General features: G+C 39.4%; 1 protein-coding gene across 5 annotated transcripts in view; it reads left to right on the plus strand.

Moving 5' to 3' along the window:
- Positions 1-22,711, plus strand: part of CCDC149 (coiled-coil domain containing 149) — a 68,398-nt gene extending 45,687 nt beyond the window's left edge. The window contains exons 8-14 of one of the 5 annotated variants that reach the window (XM_080371533.1): positions 1,132-1,216; positions 2,461-2,605; positions 8,883-8,959; positions 10,302-10,334; positions 14,053-14,160; positions 18,641-19,228; positions 19,824-22,711. In XM_080371533.1, the coding sequence (XP_080227659.1) occupies positions 1,132-1,216; positions 2,461-2,605; positions 8,883-8,959; positions 10,302-10,334; positions 14,053-14,160; positions 18,641-19,227 (1,035 nt within the window). In that variant the 3' untranslated portion in view covers position 19,228; positions 19,824-22,711. Of the gene's footprint in view, positions 1-1,131; positions 1,217-2,460; positions 2,606-8,882; positions 8,960-10,301; positions 10,335-14,052; positions 14,161-18,637; positions 19,229-19,823 lie in introns of all 5 variants that reach the window. The other 4 variants (XM_080371532.1, XM_080371535.1, XM_080371534.1 and 1 more) reach the window with 4 other exon arrangements.
- Positions 22,712-23,343: the final 632 nt, after the last annotated feature.

Genomic DNA, 23,343 nt, shown 5'->3' on the forward strand with positions numbered 1-23,343 from the left:
TGCTCAGTCTTCCTTGTAGGCTTCTTAGCTGATGCAGTGGAAAGGGATACCCATTAAAGGTATTTTGAAAAATGAATTAAATACCTTTTTTTAAGTTTGGGGCAGCGTGGGGGGGTGATCAGCCTTCCAGCCTGCTAGTAGGTTATAAGTACCTGGTCACACAGTGTGTGGTGAATGATTCCAGCTGTGTTGCCATCACAGGCAGGTCTTGTCTCCCTGTTCCCTAATGGCCATGCTCGCTCTTCATGTGTCTTAATGATTGCTAAGTCTTAATTGTTCTTTCATTCCTGGGTTAAGATACATGCTGTTTTGCGTGAAACCTTCAGGACTGAATCCTGAATCCTAAGAGCAAAATATTCTTGCTCTTCCCTGAAGTCAAGCACTCTATTTTCTTCTGCAAGTGATTTTGGGGTGTGGAAGGGCAAGGCTGCTCATCAGGGCATGTCTTAGGACTGTCAATAGGACTTCTTAACCATTTAGTTCGTTATGAAACAGTCACAGCACTAATTGCTTTTTGTACATGAGGAAAGCTTCTCAAAGTGTTAAGTTCATTTCAGTGTCTATTTACACTTACAATTTGGGTCTTTAGGAGTGTGCGTTAGTTTATTGGTGAGAACTGAGCATCTTGGTGGTCTGGTGGGTTTGACAGAACTGTAATTGTTTTGGAAGAACTGGACTTCTGTAGCAGGATCATTCTGCTGCTAAACTCCTGAAAGTCAGTATTTGCAACTAAAACAACTTCTAGAAGCTCTGTGTTTGAGCTTTCCCTTTGAAGGCTATCCAAAAGAATGCTGGGAGAAGTCTTGATTTTGTTTCCAATTGATATTCTCTACAGGATACTGCAATTCACTGGCACTCAGCAGGTTTTTTAAAAATAGGCAAGTCTTAGAAATGGACTAAGGGGAGTGGGTGGGAGAGACTATAATAAAGTGGTTGCAATAAGACAGAATGAGTCTTCGTAACATTTGTAATTTGGCTGGAGAAGAATACTCCAGGAGAGCCACACTCCCATAGATTACTATGGGAGTAAGTTGTTCTGAGACCAAAGTCCAAAGTTCTAGCTTCTTTACTCCTAATGAAAGCATTTGCTGGCTACTGTTTTTCTAAATAAGGTATTTGTTGTTTCCTTAGAATGCACTAGAGAGACGGAAAAATTCAAAGACTCATAGTAGATCCAGTAGCAGTGCTCTGACTGGAGTCCTGTCTGCAAAGCAAGGTATTACATAAATGCAGCATGATGTTGCATATCTCATTGAATTCCTTCCATCTTAACTCTTAATTTCTGCAACCCTTTCCTCACCAACGAAACCAAAATCTTTCCTTTCTTTCCTGTTTATTATTATGTGCTAATTTTTGTTCTTTTCTCAGTTGACTTGACAATATAAAATTTGCCTTTCGAGTACTGTTTCTCCTTTTGTTACTCTGTGGCCATTCATTCTCTTCCATCAGTTTGATTTATTTTTTTTTTTAAAGCTCTAAACTCCTCTGCAACTTCAACCCTGACAAATCACTTCTTTATTCATCTCTGCTCTGCTAACAATGGCAATCATAATTCATATTCCAATGAAAAATAGACTGGATGATAAAGGAGGGGCCCCAAGTCAGATTTTCTGCTACTGTTCTTGGAAGCTTTTACATTTGTATGTTTTGCAAGAAATCCTTTTGACCCATGTTTCTTCACAGGTAGCAAAATGGAGTAATCTCTTTTTCCTCCTTCAAAGGAAATATCAAGACTGGGAAAGAAAGGGGAAGAGAAAATTCTTTGAGCCAAACAGTAGACCTGGCACCCTACTGTTCAGGTGTTGGTGTATTCATACACACACAAGATCAGTAGTATTTGTCATGGTAGACTGAAAGTTGCTTTTTTGTTTTTGACTTCTCTTCTGTCCTCTTCTCCATGTACTTGCAGATAATAGGCAGAGCCAGATTCTAGTTACAGAAGTTAATGATACTAGTAAAATTCCTGATGTGGTTGAGAGGTGTAGGCTCTAAGCTGCAGAGGAAGAGTTCACAAGTGACTGTATTTTCACATCAGTCTTAAATAACCTGAAGGATGTAATAATTCTAAAAGTAATATAAAAGCTTCCTTGTGGGCTTATATTTTAATGTAAGCGGGAGAGAAATGATCAATTTTTTTACCAATCTGTAGGCATCTAGAAGAATGAATTTGTTCCCTCATGAACAAAAAGAATTTTCCAAAAGCAGAATTAAGTTAACATAAGATGTATCTTCCTGTACTTATGCTGGCAATTGCTGCTGAATAACGGTCAGCTTAGGAAGCCACCATCTTTATGCCAGCTAGAGATTATGTTCCTGGTCTTTTGGTTTTGTTTGTTAACTGAAGGAAAGAGATATATATTCATTTAAGTAATGAGAATAGTTATTTTATGCTAAGTAAATGTTTGTGTCACAACTCTGTGCATGAGAAGCCAAAACTCATTTGTGTTTTTGACATTATAGTTCAAGAGTTGTTGTCGGAGGATCATGGATGTAGCCTACCAGCCACACCACAGTCCATTTCAGATCTCAAATCACTGGCCACTGCATTGCTGGAAACTATCCATGAAAAAAACATGGTCATACAACACCAAAGGCAAACCAACAAGTAGGTAGCATGACTTCTAAGTAAAATGGAACTTAACGAGCTATGGAGAAGTCATAGATTTGTGGTAGTTTCAGTGAAATGGGAGGGAAGATCCATCTTCACAGGAAATTCATTGTCTTTGTTAACTGGTGGGTTCTTTAGTTTTTAAGATCAGGTATGTGTTTAGAGAAAAGTTACATTTTTGAAGTCATGTCTGGGCTTGATCAAGACCTGCCTGCCTCCGCTTGGCAAGGGTTGGTTTGCTGCGCAGCTTTAAGACAAACCATAATAACATGGGGTACTTCTAGCAGGTAGTCTGTAGGGAGGGCTAAAGAAAAGCTGTCAGGAGGAAGGAAGTGCTTGAACTGGAGGGGAAGATACTTGATAATTGGTTGTTAAGGTAGGAATTTGCTAACGAACACTGGTGGGAATAGTAAATATTGCATTTAGGAAAGGAGCTGAAAAGATTTAGTATAACATTTGTCACAGGCTAGTGGCCTGTGTGTCATACAAATGATAGCTGTTTCTCCTATAGTTACTTTGCCAAAAGTTGTAGGAGATAAACACAATTGGACTGCTACTATGTGATTTGTAAAAAAAAATCTGAACGGAACTTTGAAGGAGAATTTGTTTACTCTTAGCTGTTCTACTTATCAGTAGAATTCTTTGTCTTGCACAGCTCCTGTCATGGCAGAATATAATAATTTTTGACACATTTTCTGACATTCTGATATTATTGTCCTTATACAGTGTATGAAAATCAGAGCTAGGAAGTGTTCCTTGATTCTGTGCTCAGTTTTTTTTCTGTCCCCCCCCCCCCCCCCTTTTTTTTTTAAACACTGAGTCACTACTGGTAATCAGAGGTTATTCAGGCTTCTCAAAAGCACATCAGGACCAGATGCCAGAAACAGGCAGACATCTTTCATGAAAGGAAGAAGTAGTACTGAAGTAAACTGTATTGCACTAGAATAGATGATTCATTTTGACAATTGATAACTCTGCTGCTAGGCAGACTCCATTGCATAATTCTTAGCAATGTGGCAACAGAAGTGGAGGAGCAGTTTATAGCCACTCTTAGTACTCTTGAGAAAGCAAATGCCTAATCAGCTCAAGGGAGACTAAAGTGGTGAAAATGAAGCCCAGATCTAACTGATGGCAGCTCAGTCAGTTCATGTCTGTGTGTCATGTAATGCAAGAGGAGCTCCTGCACTGAGCAGTGCTAATGAAGGGCTAACGCCTGCTTATTCCTTTCCTACTGCTAATATAACATCAGAAGAAAATAATGCAGAGAACATCTCTTGTTATTCCAGGTATAACCAATCTTTGCCTTTTACATCCTGATACTGTATCATTACCTGGTGTTGTAGTTTGCATACTCTTGCCTATAACTGTAGCAAACATTTTTCTTAATTTTGTGTGTCTCTGATCACATGCAGTCTCTTGCATCTCTTAAATGTATCATTGTAATGATGGCTTCACTTTCTGATACCACTGTCTGCTTTCAGCTATTGAGTACAGGTTTTCTTGAGATAAGGTTTCACAAAGAGATACAATTCTTTTCTCTGTGTGCCCAACTGGTCATATATAGCCACAGGAGTTGAGATTGGATGTGTGCACAAACTAGTATTCTGTGCCCAATAGAAGTTCAAGTCTTAGAGGGAGGTGACAGTTCACATCTCTCCCAGGTCAGGAGCATGCTCAGGGCTGTAGTGTTGTATTCAGTTCAGGATGCTTCAGGGGGAAAAAAAGGGTGGTAAAAAATCCTGGGCGCGTTGTGTGAAGAGCCTCAGTGACACTCCTATGTGGTGTGCTCATTCCTTTTGTCACCTTTTGGCCTTAGTTGGATTAAAGAGGCTTTTAAGGAGCTGAGAGGAATGGGAACTACTTCAAGTAGAAACACCTATGACACAGAAGAGTTAAAGTGAAAAAGGGAAATGCAGGTGGGACATCAGGGGAAGACCATCCTTTATTTGAGGTGCATTAGCTGGTTGTTGGGGGTACTTATTTGCTGTGTAGAAAGTTACCAGTAAAGACTGCTGACTTCAGAAAATGGGGAAGAAACTGCTAACCTGTCAGAGAAGGTTAGAACAGGTCTGTCACCTGATACTGGTAGAATATGCATTATTTTGTTGAAGACATTCCTCCATTCAGAGTAGGAAGTTGAGAAGGATGTGGGGCTAGAGAGAATTGTAATGACAAAGGATTTTGCATAAATTGGAAGGTAGAAGTCTTCTCCTTCCTCCCTCTGTCCTGTTTGCCTGGCTTTCCCTGTGCAAAGGGCATATTTGGAGGACACAGTTACTCTTTGAGAGTGTTGTGTGAAGAAAGTGAGATTTATTGGGTAAAGAACATGAGATCTTGGGGTGGTTGTTTCATTCAGGGAAGAAGTTCTGCTTTTGTTATTTCATAGGTGTTTGACCTATTAGTGACTCTGTTATCAGTAAATGAAACTTTTCAGACTGTACGAACTTACTTTCCTCCAAACAGCTAACCTACTCTAAAATCAAAACCTCTTCTGTTGCTTGCAGATTGAGATATGGCTATATACATTTACAATAGGAGAATGGTAGATTTGCTTTCTGATTAACTGAAGCAATAACAAGGCAGCGGATTTTCTTTTTTAAGTAGATTTGAATTTGGATGTGCCATTGAAGTTGACTTTCTACTGCTAGACTGTTAAAAACATCCGTTGCCACTTGCTCTTGGAACAGACACACTATTATTATTGCCGCTTTCCTAAATATGTGGCATGATAAAAGGAGCTGTGGGTGTATGTGCCTAGGAACAAGTAGGCTAAATCCAGCCTTTATTTTCTTAGCCTCGCTTTTTAAGAAAAAAATAAGTTGTTTGGGAAGAAACAGGTCATTTTCCCCAGGTGATTGGTAGCTACTACTGCTAAGTTTAAGTAATGTCCTATGTTTTTCCTCACAAGCACATTAGCTTAATTTGAAAAGGCAGTTGTAAATGATTTCTGTATGCAGTAATGTGTTGCAAGATTAAATAGTTACGTACATGCAAAAATAAACAGTCCTAACCCTGCCTAGCAAGTGGATAAAAATCTTTTTTGCTTCTGCCAGTAATAAACCATTTATTAGATGTTCTTTTTAATGCAATTTGTTCCTGTAATTGCCAGCACCCATGCAAGCCAGATCAGTGTAGAAGCTGCTCTGCTGCTTAGACGTGTTGCACTAATTTTAACATTTCTAACTTGGGCAAGCTCGGTCATGACCAAAATTACAAAAAGGATTGTGTCAGTCTGTAACTGCGTAAATGTTTCCACATGATGTATAGAACTAGATATGTGACTGTGACAGACCCTATTTACAGACATTTGGGTGATTGTATCTCTGTGAGGGTATATCTCTTCTGTAGCAAGATCTAAATTGAAAGTGAGATAAATGGAGCTCTAGAGCTGTAAATCAGCACAGCTCCCTTCAGATCAGAGCCATGTATGTTGGACAGCATGGGAGATCCAGAAAGGAGCTGCTAATTCTTGTGGGAGCATTGCTGCTGTTACATGAACAACAGATTTCTGTAAAACGTTATCCTGGAGGGAGGTTTAGACTAACTCCCTTGTTGCATTAAACATGTGACCAGAGGACAACAGAGAAAGGCTGTTGGCACCTTTGTCCGTGACATGATCCTTCTGTTTTAGTTGAAGGATCTAGTCCACTAGGGATAGAGATAAAAAAATAGATTAGGGAGTTTGGTGCTACCAACTCATGCAGCCCCTTTAAAAATGCGTACTGTTCCAGGCCACCACAGCACATCTGGAGGTGGCAAATTACCTGGAGCTCACAGGGGAAAAGGAATGAATGGAACAAACTGCACTCTGTTCAGGATTGCCTACACATTTCTTTTTTAACAAATATTTCTGTAAGATCTTGCAGCTTTACATAGATTTCATTTCTCCTGTACCTGTCTTCAGGTAACGTGGTTTGAAGCAAACTAGAATCAAACTCATCAGTGAATGCATTTTGCTCTTTTCCTGAATGAAAGGAGCAGGGTTAAGTATCATCCTCCCTTTTTGCCAGCCATTGTTCAGAGCTGCAGAATGATCCTTCTATGTGAGAACCTGCACCAAAGGTTAAAAAATAGCTCAGCACCTCTTCTGAGGATCCAGTACGAATTATCAGGATATATTTGCTCCAGAACCTTTAGAAATAGTGTGGTACAGCTGATAAATGAATCACGGAATTTAAGAGAAGCAAGAGAAAGGTGACTTTGCTATTGTTGTCTGAATAACAAGAGCAGTAGCAATAACCGGACTTGATGCAGAGTGTTGTTTCCTTCTGTGATATGGCTAGCCGACAGGGAGGGCACTATCCTTCCCCCCTTTTCTGCCATGAAACTACTGGTGAACTACTTATGAAAATAATCAGGATTTTTTCTTTTCCTGGCAGAAGCGGTAAACTTGTGACCCCTTTGTGGTGACAGTCATTAGCCAAATCAACCTTGTTTTGTCAGCTCCCTGCCTGAGCTAACATGATGCAGAAGACTTGCATCATCTCTGTCTGTTCCCTGCTTCTCTAAGCCAGGGGAACGTCAGGTCCTTCAGCTGACCCTTGGTGGGGCTTTAGACAGGGAGATAGAAGTGGGACCCCTGGCCCCCTGTGCGCAAGGTAGAGCCTCTTGAAGTTGCTCTGTGCTTTTCTCCATCACTTGTGGCTTTGTACTGCAGAGCATAGTTGCTGGATGTTGGGCCATGCACTGGGATACACAAATAGTTATTAAGGCTGAGTCTCTCATGCCAGACAGAAGCATTCTGGAAGTGAAATCTAGACTTGAACAATTTTGATTGTAATTGGAGAAGACAGTAATAGATCCATCATAACCTTGGTAACCTATTTGATTGCTGAGTTTCAACGGGGAAATAAACATAACTGCTCCCAAATGTCTTCTCTCCTCTGCTTGTAAATGTGATGCACTGTTTGCTTTCTAGTTGATACACACCCCTGTACCTTTCAGTGCTTTCTTTGAGATTTGTTATACGCTTTGTCTTTTACATCACTCTCTCATCTTGATATTTTTGTAATCTTTAAAATACAAGGCTCATTGCAGAGCCCTCACAGTACAGAATTAAAAAATACTTAGTCCTTGTTAGTCAGTTTGTCTAGCCCCTTTGGTGTTTGCTGGGTTTGCTGTTCTTCATGTCCTTCCTAAATTCTGCCATCTTGTCAGTAACGACATTCCCAGTATGCTCAAATGTCTGCAGCATAAAGCCCTCACTGGAGAGCACACAGTGCAGTCTTGCAGAGCTCTGGTGAGCACGGGAAGATGCTCTTGCCGTGCTGTGTTGTGATATGCAGCTTCTCCATTCAGTTCAAATTTAACTGACTTGTCCTGTTGCTGTAATTTGATGAATAAAACTTGCTGTCCATTATCTCTGCTGTCATGTTTAGAACTGCTGTCTCTTCTAGGTTTCTCACTCTATTGAGTATTGTTTGAGATTTACTTAAAGACTTCTGACTCTAGGAGACTTGCTGTGCCTCTGAGAGAAACACTTTCAAAAATTCTTTGGAAAAAAGAGCTTTCCTTGCAAGATAGAAATCTCTCATTTGATCTGGGGAGAGAATTAAGACTAAAAGTTAAATCCTGCAGGAGAAGTAACTGCAAATAGTGTTTGTGTAGGAATCAGATACAAAAGAAGAGATGACCCAAGAAATGCAGTGAAAACTAAGAGTGGGTGATAAAGACACTAAAGAGCTTGAAGCTTTTTAGTAAAGTAGAAAACAGAGTTCAGCACTAAAAGCAAAGATGTGGTAGAAAAGATATTCCTTGCCATTTTAAGCAATCTTAGTGATAGAGAAACCTCTGTGAACAAAGGACTAGGCCAGAATTGTGTCTTAGAACTTCAAAATCAATCTAGATGTTGTATTGGATTTTCTGGATTTTGTCTTCATAGCTTTTATCTTCTGGTTTTAGCTGTAGATAAAGTAAAAGTAACTGGGAAGAGATCGTTGCAGGCAAAGAAATAGAAACATTGTGAGTTAACTGTTCTTTGTCTTTACTGAAGGGCAAAGGTTGAATGTCCAGTACATCCTAGACTTTTTTTTTTTTTAACCCATGGGCTAGATTAGACAACTGTATTTAATTTTCTTCTAAGTCTGGGAGAGGATGTCCATTGTCATTAGCGAAAAGGGATGACTGCATACAGGTTTACTGCACTAGTTAAGTAATAAGTTAAAAATTCAACTGTAGTCATGTAAGCAATTGGGCTTTGGTTACCTTAGAATCTCACAGAATCTCACCTCAGCTGACTGTCTCTGGCTTCTGGTTTTGTTTTCTTTTTCCAAAGAATTCTAGGTAATCGAGTGGCAGAACTAGAAAAGAAATTAAGAACTTTGGAAATTGCTGGCTTGTGGAGTCTTCCAGGTTAGTAGAAATTCAAGAGAACAGCTTGCATTATTTAGTTTTCAAGGGTATATTTGCATTTACGAAAAGCTTGGCTATAATTTTTTTAATGACAGTTATTTTATGAATGTGCTATTCAGCACATTTGCAAAATTAGAAACCTCTAATAAATGTTAAGTTGAAACCAGAAATCACTAAACTCTTTAAACTCCAAGTCAGACATATACACTGGAAAAAAAAAAAAGCTTTTAAATACTGGAAATAACCAAATTGGCTCCATAGTCTGCAAGCAAAAAAAAAAGGGAACTATTTCATTTAAACAGTTGTATGAAATGATATATAGGATATTGGCCATTATGTTTTTCAACAAATGTTATTTATTTTGTACTTGTTGTCACTTCCGTGGATTTTATTGCTGTATTTTTAATGTTCTTCTGTAGAATCATGAACTCTGAGAAATTGGAAATGTAAATGGTCTTAAATTTTCTAGTCCATCTCTCCAGAACAGTCTTATTCCCTGTAGCATCTTAAGTATTGTATTTGGTTTTGAATTACTCAAGTAATGGGAGATTAATCTGCTTCCTAATAGACCTCACTGTTAGGAAAATATGCAATATTTAATTTACATTTACTTTTTGCTTCTTTTCTTCCCATTACACCCAATTGTGTCATCTTTAACCACTGTAAATTATGCTACTCCATTGTTGGTGTTTGCATCATTAGGCTTTGTTGTTTACAGCTTCCTATCAGTGCTACTGGGGGTGGGAGATAGCGTGATTTAGGTTTCTAGTGTTTTGGGTCTGTGTTTTTACCACCTAACCTTTACATCTAGAAAAAAGCTGAAGAGACCTTGTGACAAACCTATGCTGTTCAACTGTTTGGCCTGATGTGATGTATTTCCACTTTAGTTTGCCTGTTGTAGGCATTCTCGGTCACCCTTCTGGAACTGGCTGTCGTCCTGACACTTTCCAGAACTGAAGGTCCCAAATTTGTTTCTGGGGCTCACTTACTTTTCAGTTAGTCACCTAACGTAGTGCGTTTGTCGTCCCCCCCACGTACTCCAAAAGATGCAGGTGAAATATTTGTCTAAAACCCTGCTAATGCAGTTTTGGACATTGGTACAAATGTATATCATAAACTCACCAGTTTAAGGTACTGTAGGATTTATTTTTCAAAAAAATCTGTTCTATGAAATTCATACACTAATAAATGCAGCATTTCTGATCTTTGAAAAATGCGTTAAAAAAAAGAAAGGAGCAGCGGGGACTTGTTGCACAATTGTTGGTCTCTGTAGGTAAGGCGTCACATTAATGTGTATACAATAACAACTGTCTCTTTCCTTCCTTTCTTTTGCTGCCTGAAGGCCTGAGCTACAATGTCTCAGTGGGATTTGGGAGTAGGTTCTGCTTAACATATATTTTTAGTAACTGATTTTAGCAGTACGTTAAATATTGTCACTGCATGTAAATAAACAGAAATACTACCTCAACACTTTTATATCTGACAGTGTAAGATGTTCAGTCAAGTGAGTTAGATGACCACAAGAGAAACAGACGCTGTTCTACAAGACAGTTCCTTTAAATTGAGGAAAACAATGAGAAAGGATGATCTTAAGTATATGTAAAGGAATTTTACACTGGATTGCGAGTTCTGTTAAGCCCCTTTGTTGATTTGGTGCTTGTCTTCTAATTCAAGCATGCACTTTTGTTTCCAAGTGCATTCTAGTCCCAGGGTAGTCAGAAAAGAGCCTTGCAACACCTGGTGGGTCACCAATTTTCCTTTCAGAGCATGAAAAGCTTCCACTCCATAAAACAGCAGCATGTAACAAATAGCACAGAAACTACCACAGTGGACTCTGCACCTGAATATTGACTTGGGTGAGAGACAGAACATGGAGAATATCTCATCTAGTCGGTCTTAAATCTGGAGAGAAAAAAATATTATTTGGTTATGAGTTGAATTTTTTGTCATTGGAAAAAAACATGCAGATGAAAGCTGATGTTCAGTCTAGCACAGAAAGAAGCGCACATTATAAATTGCAGGTTTTTAATCTGAAGTTAATGTTCCTACTTAGGCGTCATTGTCCATATAACATTTATAACATCTCCTGTCACCATGATATTAATATCTTCCAAATGTTGTTAATAAATGATGCTGTTAAACTTTATCCTATTGAAGAAAGAGCTTGACCGCCTTTAATTTTTTGTTAGGTGACATATTTGTCATCTGCTTTTGAGCAATGCATGAGTGAACTCTGGGGAAGCTAAATCAAGAGGAAGTACATATTTAATTTTTGAAATGGTGAAATTGGTAGCATAGCTCATTTCTGTAGAAGTTCTGCCTAACCACAAACTTTAGCTTCCCAGGTTTGGAGAATGAGCCTTAATTGAATCACTTGCAAGGTTCATTGCTGAAAAGAAAGCAAGCTTGGACATAGACTTGGCTCTGATTTTCTTTTTATGAGCCTGCTTGCCTTGAGAAGGAAGCAGAGGATGTGATGTTCACAGAAGCATTTAATTCTTTGCTTTGTCTTAGGTATGTTGAGATTCAAATATGCATGCATAATATGTTAAATGTATTCAGTAATAGTAAACACCACCTTATTCCTCTCACAACTTGACATACAGAGAAATTATTCTGTATTTTTTTAAAATCTAGCACTTCCTGAAAATTCCAGATCTCCACTGAAAAAAAGTCTTAAGAAAAGAGCTGACCATGACTCAGCCTTTTTCTGTCTGGGATGATAAGAAAGTTTCGGTGCTGCCTCTTGCTCCACAGTAATCGATGTGAAGCAGGGGCAAGATCGAATTAATGGGCTCAGCAGCTGCCCTGGGTATAGCCAGTTACAGCAGTGCAGGGTGCAGCAGAAGTTACAAGAGGATACCCAACCCTGGAGAAGAAAATGAAGAATTTACAGCTGCTGAAAACTTATTTGTGTACTTATTTTGAGATCTGTATACTTTCCACTAAATTCCTTCAAAAGTCATTAAATAGAGGAGCACATAGCTATATAAGTTACAAAATGGAGCTTACGTGGCAGGTAATTGAAATTCCCTGTGCGTAAGCCAACTTCAGATCATGATTCACAGAATATAGTGCAGCAATACCCCCATGTCCCTCCTTCATGAACGGGTGTTGAGTCACTGTTAATGTATAAATGTACATAGGACTTTTTGGGCTACATCTGTTGCTTAGATGGGTGGATACTGAGTTTAGCTTTATTTTCTGTAACCAAGTTAGTTTGCAGAGAAAAATGTGGAAGTAGATGTGTTTACTGTGTAAATACTGGCTGGAAGTCAAGAAGTTTCTTTTTTGAAGCTTGTCTTGGCAATCTTCAGGGAGTTTAGCTCAGGCTTTACTTCTTTTATTCCAAAAAAAAAAAAAGGATAACAAAAGTCCGCTTTCCACTTTAAAGTCACATCCCCCCAATTTTTTTATTCATCATGTTTTTGAATTTTACTTCCTCTGTTGGATTATTTTGTATCTTTTTGGATATGTGGCTACTTTTGACGGTGTATGAACATCTGTTGGATGTTTTCATACCACTAGTTCCCTGTATGATTATTTCTTCTTCCAGCATAAAATTCTTCCACTGTTATTACAGGAAAGTGCATTTGTCTAGGGGTTTTTGCATTTTGAAATAGCCGTCAGATTTGTTTTGCCTCCCTGCCCCTGCTTTTTTCCCCCCACTTTAATTAATTTTGCCTTGCACTGGGGGGGGGGGGGTCTCCACCTTAGTGTTAATTAATGCTACTTTTTATAACTTGCTATGGTGAAGGCAGAATTCTGATGCATAGTTGACAGGGGGATCAAAGCTTGAAAAGATCCAGTTTCAAAAGCAGGAATTGCATTCATATTGCTGCAGTGTATACCCCAACATGTTAAGGTATAAGAACATCATTAATACCTTCAGGATCAAAGTATTTACAGCCAGTGCTTTCAAAAGTATTTAGGGATTGGACTAGTCCAGTTAGACTCCATGGGAACAGCCTGACTTTCATTATTTCTTAGTAGGTACCAGAACTTTCTCAGAGCTGGATTTATTCTGGGTATCTCCTGACCTGCTGCTCTGTTGAAAGTCTTTGTCTTGGATGGGTGATTAGATTTAGGATGTTGCCTTAAGGTGAAACGTACAAACAGATTTAGAGGGGAGAAGTGGTTGTTACATAAATGTCCGTTCTTATGGAGATAAATAGAGCAGTAGCTTGCCACCTCCCCAGCCATTACTTATCGGTTGGCAGTTGTTCTGGAGGCCACACAAACACCACACTTAGCTGATCTTGCACATTTCCTGCCATTTCCCCTCTAGGTTTAAGGTAGTGTCAGTCACTAGAAACATGAGCGTCCTGAACAGTGGAGGACTTCCTAAAGGATCTGCAGGTGTTTCTTTCTGTATTGCTAAAATATGTAAAGACTAGGCATCTACAGCAGAGTCCTCAGCTGAAGAGTTTCTTGCACTATTTTGTCTGCAAAACTGCTGGAAAATTGCCCTTTTCCATTTGGTTTAAAAAAAAGTTGCTCAGAAATGTTTTTGGAATTTTCAGATTAAAATCTCTCCTGTTCCCAGCAATGTATGCTTGCTTGCTCCAGCAGTTCTTAGTTACGCTAAGCTTTCAGTATTCTTTTCTAAGGGACCATTGCAGGATAATATGTGTGTGAGTATGTAGTGTAAAATTGCACAAGTGGTACGAGCAGGTTCATCGTTGAGGCAGAGTAATAGAGAGTAAAGAGTCAGAGCTGAACACTTGGTGGTAAGAGCATGCAAATGATCCATTACTCTTTGTAAAACTTTGGGTATGATCTGGTTGTTAATATTCTGAATTGAATGCTAACTGCTAATACAATTTGCTGCATACAGCACCTGGTCTTTCAAAATCTGTCCTTTGCTCAGTATTGCAGGTAAAAACAAACACCTCTTCTATATTTGACTTGCATATTCCAGCTCCAGTACGAACTATTTTTTTTCCGTGCTGTAGAAGGATCATTTGAGATGCTTTTCTTATTCTGTACTTTTCAATAATATTGCAAAAAAAATGTAGGATATGTTTGAATATCATTAGTGCACAATGGATGTAATTGGTGGATTGATGATTCTAACACTTTGGTTGTTTCAGGTGGAAAGGATACCATAACATTCAGTGACCCAGCATTACCTGTTATACAGCGGTCCAGGTCACCATTGTTAGCGTTTACTGATAAGCCACAGAAAACTGTAATACAAGGTGAGCACCTGGAACGTAAGGAACATGATGAGAGCTGAGCACTCATTTCTTTCCAGAGAAAAAGTAATAAATTTTCATGCTGGGATAGCAGAATGTGAAGTTTCAGTGGTTACAGAGGTTGAATAAGTCATCCACAAGTAAAATGGATAGATGGTCCCAGTACAAATAGCAAAGAAATGACTGAAAAATGACTGTTGAATAGATTGCACAGGGCTAGGGACTGGGTCTTACACCTCACAGAATTTTCCTGCCAGATAACTTGATACTGTGAGAGGTTATTCATGCCATCTATGTTACAATTAACTGTCCCCTGCTCTTTTTCCCTCAGTTAAAATGCACAGTAGGAAAGCGTTCCGTGGAACTGGCTTAGCACTTTCCTGCATTATAGCTGGTATCTAGATGAATGGCTTCCTGATTGCACCCAGTAAATGGAAATACCTGACTCGTTTTCCCAGAGAAATTGACTGCTTTTTTTATAGTCTTGCATGTGTTTTGTTAAAAATCCTTCCCCAATAGCAAGCTTTAACATCTCTACAAAGTCAAGCTTAACTTTATTTGACAGTAGCAGAAGATAGTGGTTTGCTGATAACTTTGATTTATTTTTTTCCCCACTTCAGTTTTTTTATAATGGATGGGAGATGGATTATTATGCTTGCCTATCAGCATTTGGATAAGCTCTTTAATGGGCATAACATTTTGGTATGCCCAGATCTTACTCAGCTAACCATGAAGCATCATAAACAATTTATTTGTTAGTCCTGAAATTAAATAGATTGTGGCTTAATTTTGACTTTATTATCCATGTCATCATCTGATAAAACTTGACAGCCAGACTTATCATTTTTAATAATCTTGATCAGCTGATATTTTTGCTAAAAAAAGAGTGAAACTATAGTGAATATTTCTCCAGTGAGTAATAATAACTCATAAATATTAATTTTTGGCCTGCTTAATCATTGATTTTTAATTAAATCTGCAGTTACTGAAAGTATTTACTTGGTGGCATTGTGCTCTTTCCTTTACGTATTTGTCCTAGGTGAGGTTGGTATTACAGTTTTGATTAAAGCTGCCTGTCAAATCTCATCAGGCCCTGTTTCTGTTGCTTTGTAACACTGCCAAACTTAAGCTCTGGGCTGAAGCTTTCCATGCCGTGTTTTCTACTTCAGCTGATGTTTTTAGTGTCAGCCAAAGAACCTTTTTGTGTTAAATACTGATGACCACGTGTTTCAGGGGTTTTTTTTCCTTTTATTCTTTTTTTCTTTTTTTTTTTTTTTTCAAACATGCAAGCATTTAGTTTATAATTGAAAGAAATTTGAAAATGTTTCCACCCTGAGAAAACAGGCTGGAGGTTCCACCCCATTCTAAACCATTCAGTTTTAAATCTCACCTGCTAAAAACGATGAAAACCAAACCAATGATTCTGTTGAGCTTTCTTCAAGCCACCAACACTGATAAAATTCTGTATGCACTGTTCCTTCAAGATAATGTAAGCCCAGAGGGAACAAAACCTGGAGTAGAGAGGAAAGGAGGGCTAAGATCAGGACTCAAGTGATGGGAAGACTAGAGTAGATGGGGATTGACAGTCGAAGGAAGACTGGTCGAGCAGAGGTCAGAGCACAGGAGTAAGGAGCCAAAATGCTGACAGTGAAAGCAAGGTGTAATAAAGAAGGCTGAAATCTGGATGAGTAATGGACAAAGTGAGTGTAGGGACTGGATAAACAAAGGGATATAGGGCAGGAGCAAAGAGCTAGGCAGGGGAAGAGAAGAGTAGAAGAAAACAGCCTTGGAGAGAAGACAGACAAGGATTAGACCTGTGGCAGTCATGGGAACAATCAGCTCCCAGTAGGTCATCACCCTCTTTCCTCCTCCCTGTCCCAAACAGATCCGTAACAGAGCCAAAGTCAGTCACAGAGATCCTGTCGTTAAACTGGAGTATGTTAAGAAATTACTGTTCTACCTGCACAGACAGCTTGGTTGTTGCCTTTGCATGTGGCCCGGTATACCAGATAACCTGTAGTGAGAGCTCAGACAAAATTCATAAACAGGGCCAACTTGTCAGGGGCATAGATGAGCGCATATATACTACCAGTTGTGCGGGGGATGCCATAGCTTCTAACCATGGGTGGAGCACCAATAGCTCCTTCTGTTGCTCCACATCCTTCTTCTGAAGGATGCTTGGGGCTGCCATCTTCCCTTTGAAGCCTGGAAAGGCAGCAGTGTGTTTTCAGCTGCAGGGCATGTCCCTGTGCTTGGAGTCGCATGGCTCCTCTGCAGCCAGCAGCTATATGAGTGATACACTGAGTCACCTTTTGTGCCACTCAGCTTAGAGGGTGACTGGCTGCTGTTGAGTCTGAGGAGCTTGGTGCATATTGCAGTTTTTCATCTATACAGTATACACCTCCAAAATCTGGGGGGGCTTGGCAGCTGGGAAGAATGTAGGAATGTGTTCATCAGCCTTTGTTTACCAAGGATCCTTGGTTTAAAAGTATTTCTGAAATAAAAACAAAACCACTTTTATTTTCCCATTAGTTGAATGATCGGTTGAGTGAAAACAGTTGATAAGTAGAATAGCAATGAAATCCTTACGTATCTATAAATACTAGGCCTGATGTCACGTTGGGTAGCTATGGTTTTTTAAATAGTACCACAGATATTTGTTGTCTGTTTGACCCGGGAAACGGTTTTAGCTTTTGCACTAGCGTACATTCTTTATCGGAACTTTCTGTAATACATCAAATGTTGCTCTCCTTAGATCTACAGATAATCAGAGGACTTTTTCAGGGTTTTTTTTTAGCTAATCTATCTGCTTACCCTGGTCTCATCAAGGCCTGTTTTAGTCTGTACTTGTTATCATTGGTTCAGTTAAGCTGGATGGTAGGAGTCTGTAGGATATACTGTGCAGTTCCTGTGTGAAGATGCATTATGACATAGTACAACCATATGAATTAAAGACTGTCTTGTGCCACAAATCTCGCTTGATCCAATGCACAGGATGGCATAGATTGTACTTGAGCAGTACAGTTGCTAATAAACAACTGTTCAGGTTTTTTTCCTCTTCATTGTTGAATGCATTGTTCCTGCTGTATTGCCTGTGTGCTATTTCAAGCATTCCCTGAAGACAAAAGTACTGTTTTTCTAGGAACTTTTCACTGGTGATACAGTGCTTTGAAACAGTTTATCTTCAGAAAATTGCAGCAAGGTGCCGAGATGGTGTTATCCCATTGTAGAGAGGGGAAACTGAGGCACGCAAGGAATAAGGTAGAGTCCCTGCTAATTTCGAGGACCAATTTGAGGTACATAAGTTTTGGCTCTTTTTGGAGTACTTTGAGTATGTGTGTTGAAATATACAACATGAGCAGAGCAGTACTGCAAATCAAGCTCCTAGGTTTCCAGCTGAGCGCTCAGATAATGAAGATTAGATCCTGTGGGTGATCACCTTTTGAAAGTTAATTTATCCCTGCCTTTTCCACAGACATAAATTCCAGCTCTTCAGAGTAGCATTCCTGGCTTCCTTAGTGGTAGTAAAAGTGTCTGTTCCCTTTGTGTCAACCCTTCTCTCACTCACTGGGCAGCTCCCAAATTACAAATGAGGCGGGTCTGACAAAGACAGTGGGCTCCTGTATTGCGTAGCTCTGGTCCTCCGGCAGCCAGGCTGCCCTGTGCATTGCACGAAGCAGGATTCCTGCAGGAGAAAGAGTAAATGCTCATATATTAAAAGATAATGCATCTGCATGAGAAGAGTCTTTTTAAGCTGCCAATGCAGCCATGCTCCTGGCATTTCCTGATTTTCTTTCTTGACTTCGCAAGCTTATTTTCAATGAGGCCTTTTGTCCTTTACATGGATGGGGACAAATTCTCTCCCTTTAACAAAGCTGTTTGTTTACGCATTGCTGTTTTCTCTACTCCGACACTTTGTTCAGTGTTTGCCTTTTGGTATAATGGTATATTTAAAATTCTTCCACTGCTGCTTTGTTTTATGGTGTTACCCAAATTAGAATAATCTTTTATGTTAGGAGAAATGTTGCAGGACCAATAACGAAACGTCATTATTGGATGAAAGCCTGTGGAAAGCTCAAAATGAATGAAGCTTGTGTTACCCTAAAAGTAGTAGGGATGTGGGGATTAATGGTTAAGCTGTGCCAAAAAGGTGGAGTGCCTTGCTTACAGCTGATACTCCTTTGAAAATTTGCCTGACCCTGCTGTTCGGCAGTATGGTATTGACTATGACTCTCTTAGAGTTGTTGGTGCGAGGGAAAAGCCAGGCTGCAAAACAGGGCCAGATCCAGCAAGAAACCGAGTGTTGATTGCTTATCATCTCAGAAATGGGTCTGGGATGGGATAGGGGATCGCTCTTAGAAATTCCTTACTGAGGTAAACATCTCTGTGGTTTGGCACTGGTGGTGATGGTCTTCAGGTCAGACATATAATAAATACCTGTAACTGACTAGAGCATCTCGCTGTTCCATTTCTCTTTCAGCAGAACAGAAGGGAGAATGCGATGAAACTTGTGCTGTTGCAAGTGAGTCCCTGGCTCCAGAGGGAACAAACTTAAATAACGGAAACCAAAATAAACATTTTTATCCTTCATTACCCCAGCTACCTTCTGAGGAAGAAGAAATAAACAAGCTTGGAAGTCAGATAATTAAACTGACAGAGCAGGCAGTTGCAGAACTGGAGGGGAAGAGAGCAGGCACTTCTGCAGGGGAGCAGATCACGGTGGTTGGAGCAGAGCTTAATGGTTCATCTGAGGGAGAGTTCCCACTTTCCAGCCCTGACCCGTCTGACCCCACAGATCCCTCAAACTCGGAGAATGAACAAACAGCTGAAACTGAGGCCCTGAAAGACAATGACGAAACCTCAGAGAGTGATTGTGAAATTCCAAATGAAAGAGGGGACCGAAATAGCACCGTGGATGTGGTGCATATTGAGGACCCTGGAAGGCACGGAGGGCTCAGTGTTACAACTGCACACACAAATAACAGCTTTGAGGAGCTCCCTGAATCTGAAAACAAGAAACCATCTGATCCTGCTGAAAACTGTGAATATTTGGATAACAGCTTGGCTTGAGGTATGAAATCCAGGCCCTCGAGCATCTCACTGTAATCCTTTTGCAGTGTCTGTGCTGCTACGAATATGATAGGTGAAACAGCGTGTCATGGGCGTGATTTTTACATTGAACTGGTAGTGTTTGTCAAAGGTGTTTTTCTGTTAGTTTTGGCTACAGTGTACCAAAATTACCTAAGGGAAAGAATTAGTGATGAGGTTTAATCATGTTAGGGCTTTTTGTAATGATTTTTGGGTTTTACATAGATTGATTGCAGTAGTGTAGCAAAGAGACCAATGATAATGATTTATCATATTATCACTAGCCTTCTGTAACATGTATGGTCCTAGTGCTGGACTGTATTTTAATGGTTTTAATCTTCCAAGGATGAAAAATTTGGAGTGATAAACTGAGAAGCATCTTAAGGCTGCAAGCTTTTGCTTGTTTCTCAGACTGCGTTCTGTTTCTCTTTCCATATAGTGATGGGAAATCACATACTTAGAATAAAATCAGTTCCCTTATAAGAAGTTTCTGAAAACCATTGCTGCATCTATATCATTTCTCGTTACAAACCTTTATATCTTCTGAACTGTACAAAATTTTTCCTTCCCTCTTCCAGCTCATCTCATGAAAATGCAGGCGATTATTTCACAAGATACCGAGAACCCAATTTAATGAAGCCAGAAGTCTTACTCTGAGAAACAGCAATGCTGTTCCAAAGCAAGGGGAGCAGTAAGAAGAGAACCAGTGACATCTGGTCCACCTACTTGGCACTCTCGGTTACTAGAATTGCATTCCTCAACTTACAGGAGCTGGAACAGCCCTCAGGCTGAGTAACCGGTGGTAGATTTCAGCCTGCTCCATCTGTGCCCTCCTTTTTAAAGGAATCTGTGTCTTTTTTATTTTCTTGTGTTTTGGAATTAAGGATAACTCTTCCTTTCCTCCTCGTTTCACCGGTCTATGGTGTGGTAGGTTTACTTGCATCGTTGCTGCTTTCTTAAACTTCTTCCCTTGTTGATGTTTAGTCATAGGAAAACATTCGGATAACTGGGGAAAAGGGAGGCTGCTGTCTCATTCCCTAGCTTGCTGCTGATGCTGGAGCTGTGCCACTCTGCTCCTGGGAAGGCAGCGACAAGGGAATACTTAATGTTGAAGTTAGCAGCTGTAGGAGAAGGGGAGGCATGTCCTTCCTCTCCTGTTTGTAGCATAAGGAATAGTCTCTGCAGCTGTGGAGCTTCTATGGGCCAGCAGCCGTCAAGGCAATTTTTCTGCTGGCTTGGGACCTAATTGTCTGTAAATGTTCATTTCTCACTCCTAGAACTTGAAACCAATCAGAGAGAATTAAATCAAATTTAATAAAATACCACTAATAAAAAGGAAAATCCCTCCCAGATTGAGTACTTCTTTGACAAATAACTGCCAGCTGCAAATTTTTACAGCCCACTTGTCAGCTAGTGAATAAACAGAGTTTATATTAGCAATACTGACAAACTCGTCTGTATATGGAAGATGAGCTAGCAGGTGCTGCCATAATCAAGGTGTCAGGGTCCATGAACAGTTTGTATTCAGCAGAAGAAAGACTGTATGTAAATTATTACATATAAGGAATGATAGTGGGAAGGTGAAAAATGTAGCTTGTCTCTGTTCTCGTGTGTTTTCCCTAGCAGGTGCATCCATGTAACCCTTTCAGTGGCTCTCTGCAGGCAATAAAGCCATTCTGGCAGTGTTCCTCAAATACGTTTCCTTTCTCTTTAAAGGTAATTTGGCATTGCAGCATTTCACTGATATTAAGGAGCAGCCCTAAGGAACAAAAAACATCTGTATATTTAAGCATATTAGGAACATAAAGCAGTAAAAAAGTTTTTCTTTCATTATCCTGATCACAGTTTAAGCTCCTCATCACCTGAAAACACAAGAAGAGTTTAAGGATCTGAAAGATTGTTATGCTGTTCCTGTTAATTGCAACCGACTGCGTTATTGACTCATTTAGTGACAGCACTGACAAGTCCAAAGAGAAGTAGCTGCAGAAACAGAAATCTCCAGGAGAATGTAGCAGGACTTTTTCCTTTAGTGCTTGAATGTCACATGAAGTAGCATTTTATTCAAGACTTGTTCTTTTCAGTCTCTCACAGACTAATCCTGCACAGAGCTAAATATCAATGCAGTCAGAACTGAGGCAAGCGAGGAAGAAGGTCAAGATTTCAGGCAGCTGAGCTCAGAAATGTTGAGGGCGTTACACTGTTTCCCTGTCCTCTGCCTTTCCTGACCCACAGCTGTGTGAGTTAGCATTTTGCTCCCCGTCTCTTAACAGCCACTTAACACTGTAAATTAATGAAGAGCTTGGTGCAAAATTGAGCAGGTAGAAGCAGTGCTGGACCAACAGCTTTTTAATGCCTCATTCATTGATTCTTTTTAGCGTGTTTTATCTGTGAGAACATAGTGACCCAACAATTAGGATATCTTGGTAATTATTCTGACACCATTTTCCCTCTTAGATGCCATTTTTATATCTTTGCAATCATTAAATTCCAGTAAGATATCTCAATCTCTGGAAACCTCATTTTTAGTGCTATATCCCTGCTGCAGTACTGTCCCACTCCTTTCTGTGCTAGTAAATGTATATTCTAGCTGTGTTTTGAGCCTTCTCCCAGCAACAGAGGACTTCAAAGCCAGGAGACTTGTAAAAACATCTTTGCTGCACTATGTGATAACTAATTGAGTATTCTTGTCAGTGTCTTCCTTGGATATTGCTTTAATTGATATTGTGCTGTTAGAACGATGATTCCCCACCCCCCATAAATTAATTAGCATTTTGTTGTGGAATGAACACTACTTCAGGGTTGTTTTTTTTCCTGGGGGTGTGTGCGGGTGTTGGTGTTGGTTTTCTTTGTGTTTTTTAGACTCATGTTCCCTTTAGGACTTTAGAAATGCAGAAGTGACATCCAGACATATAAGCCTTTTCGGTGTTGGGCTTTGGGGGAGCAAACTGGGAAGGGATAGTTGTAGCAGGGGTACAGAGAAGATGCATTTCGCAAACTGATTTTAAGGAGTTTGTCTCGCATAAAAGTGAATTGTTGCATTATCAGTGAGAAGGATTTTATTTGAAAATATGATGTTGTGGTTATTTGAAAAACAACACACTGAATTTGTAAAATAAGTGTGTGAAAATGACAGATTAAGAAGCATCTTTTAGAATGTTGCTTTTTTTCTAAGTGAGGCTATTTTTAAGCATATGGGAATTTGTATAATAAAGACAGTGGAATTTCTTTAATCCCTATGAGCTCAGGAATGTATTTCAAAATCTTAACTAAGATTAAGTTGAAAGTCTGCTACGTTTCTAAAAGATAGGATTTTGTTTACCAACTTCTGTTTTGTAGTTTTACTTTCTAAATTATGCAGTTTAATTTATTTGCAAACTTCTCTTTTGTTGCTGCCTGGATTAACTGCACAACATGGTTAAACTGTATTAATACATTTTGTCATCTTTAATAAAAACATTTCCTGATATGCTTGTTCTGCCCGCTTGTTTCCTTTTCTCGGTATCAGATGAATGATAGCCATGAGGTAATGTTTTAGTATTTTCAGTGAGTTATGCTAAATTTAAAAAATAAAGCTTTATTGAGAGAGAGTTTTAAGTCTGATAATTTTCAGACTTAAATCTTTTCACTGTCACTTCTCCCAGTCTAAATTGACTGATTTACTTCCTACGGTTTTGTATGAAGAAACACACTCAGGTTCTTTTGGCTTTGAAAATAATATTTATCTCTGATCTGCTAACTTTATCATCATTGTCTAAGCAGTATTAAAACTTTTGTGTACAACTTAGTGACTTACAGGCACAAACTAGAGACTTTAAGGATTTTTTGCTGGGGAGTGATGGCAAATGAATATTTCTTTTGAGTCTGCTTTCAGATGTAAACATTGTGACTTAGCTATAGCTATGTGGACAATTTGAAATAGTTAAGAAGCTTGTACATGTTTGAGAATAAAACCTGAACACACAAGTAGAATAACATAATGGATCTAAAGTTTAAAACGGGAATGTCTGTGCTTTTCCTTGTTTTTAGGGGACATCTATTATCCAGGTCTTGCAACGCAACACCCAACACTGTTGAAAGGATAGAGATCTTCTTGCCTTT

This window comes from Falco punctatus, assembly GCF_963210335.1.
Source record: "Falco punctatus genome assembly, chromosome: 1".
Taxonomy (NCBI): Eukaryota; Metazoa; Chordata; class Aves; order Falconiformes; family Falconidae; genus Falco; species Falco punctatus.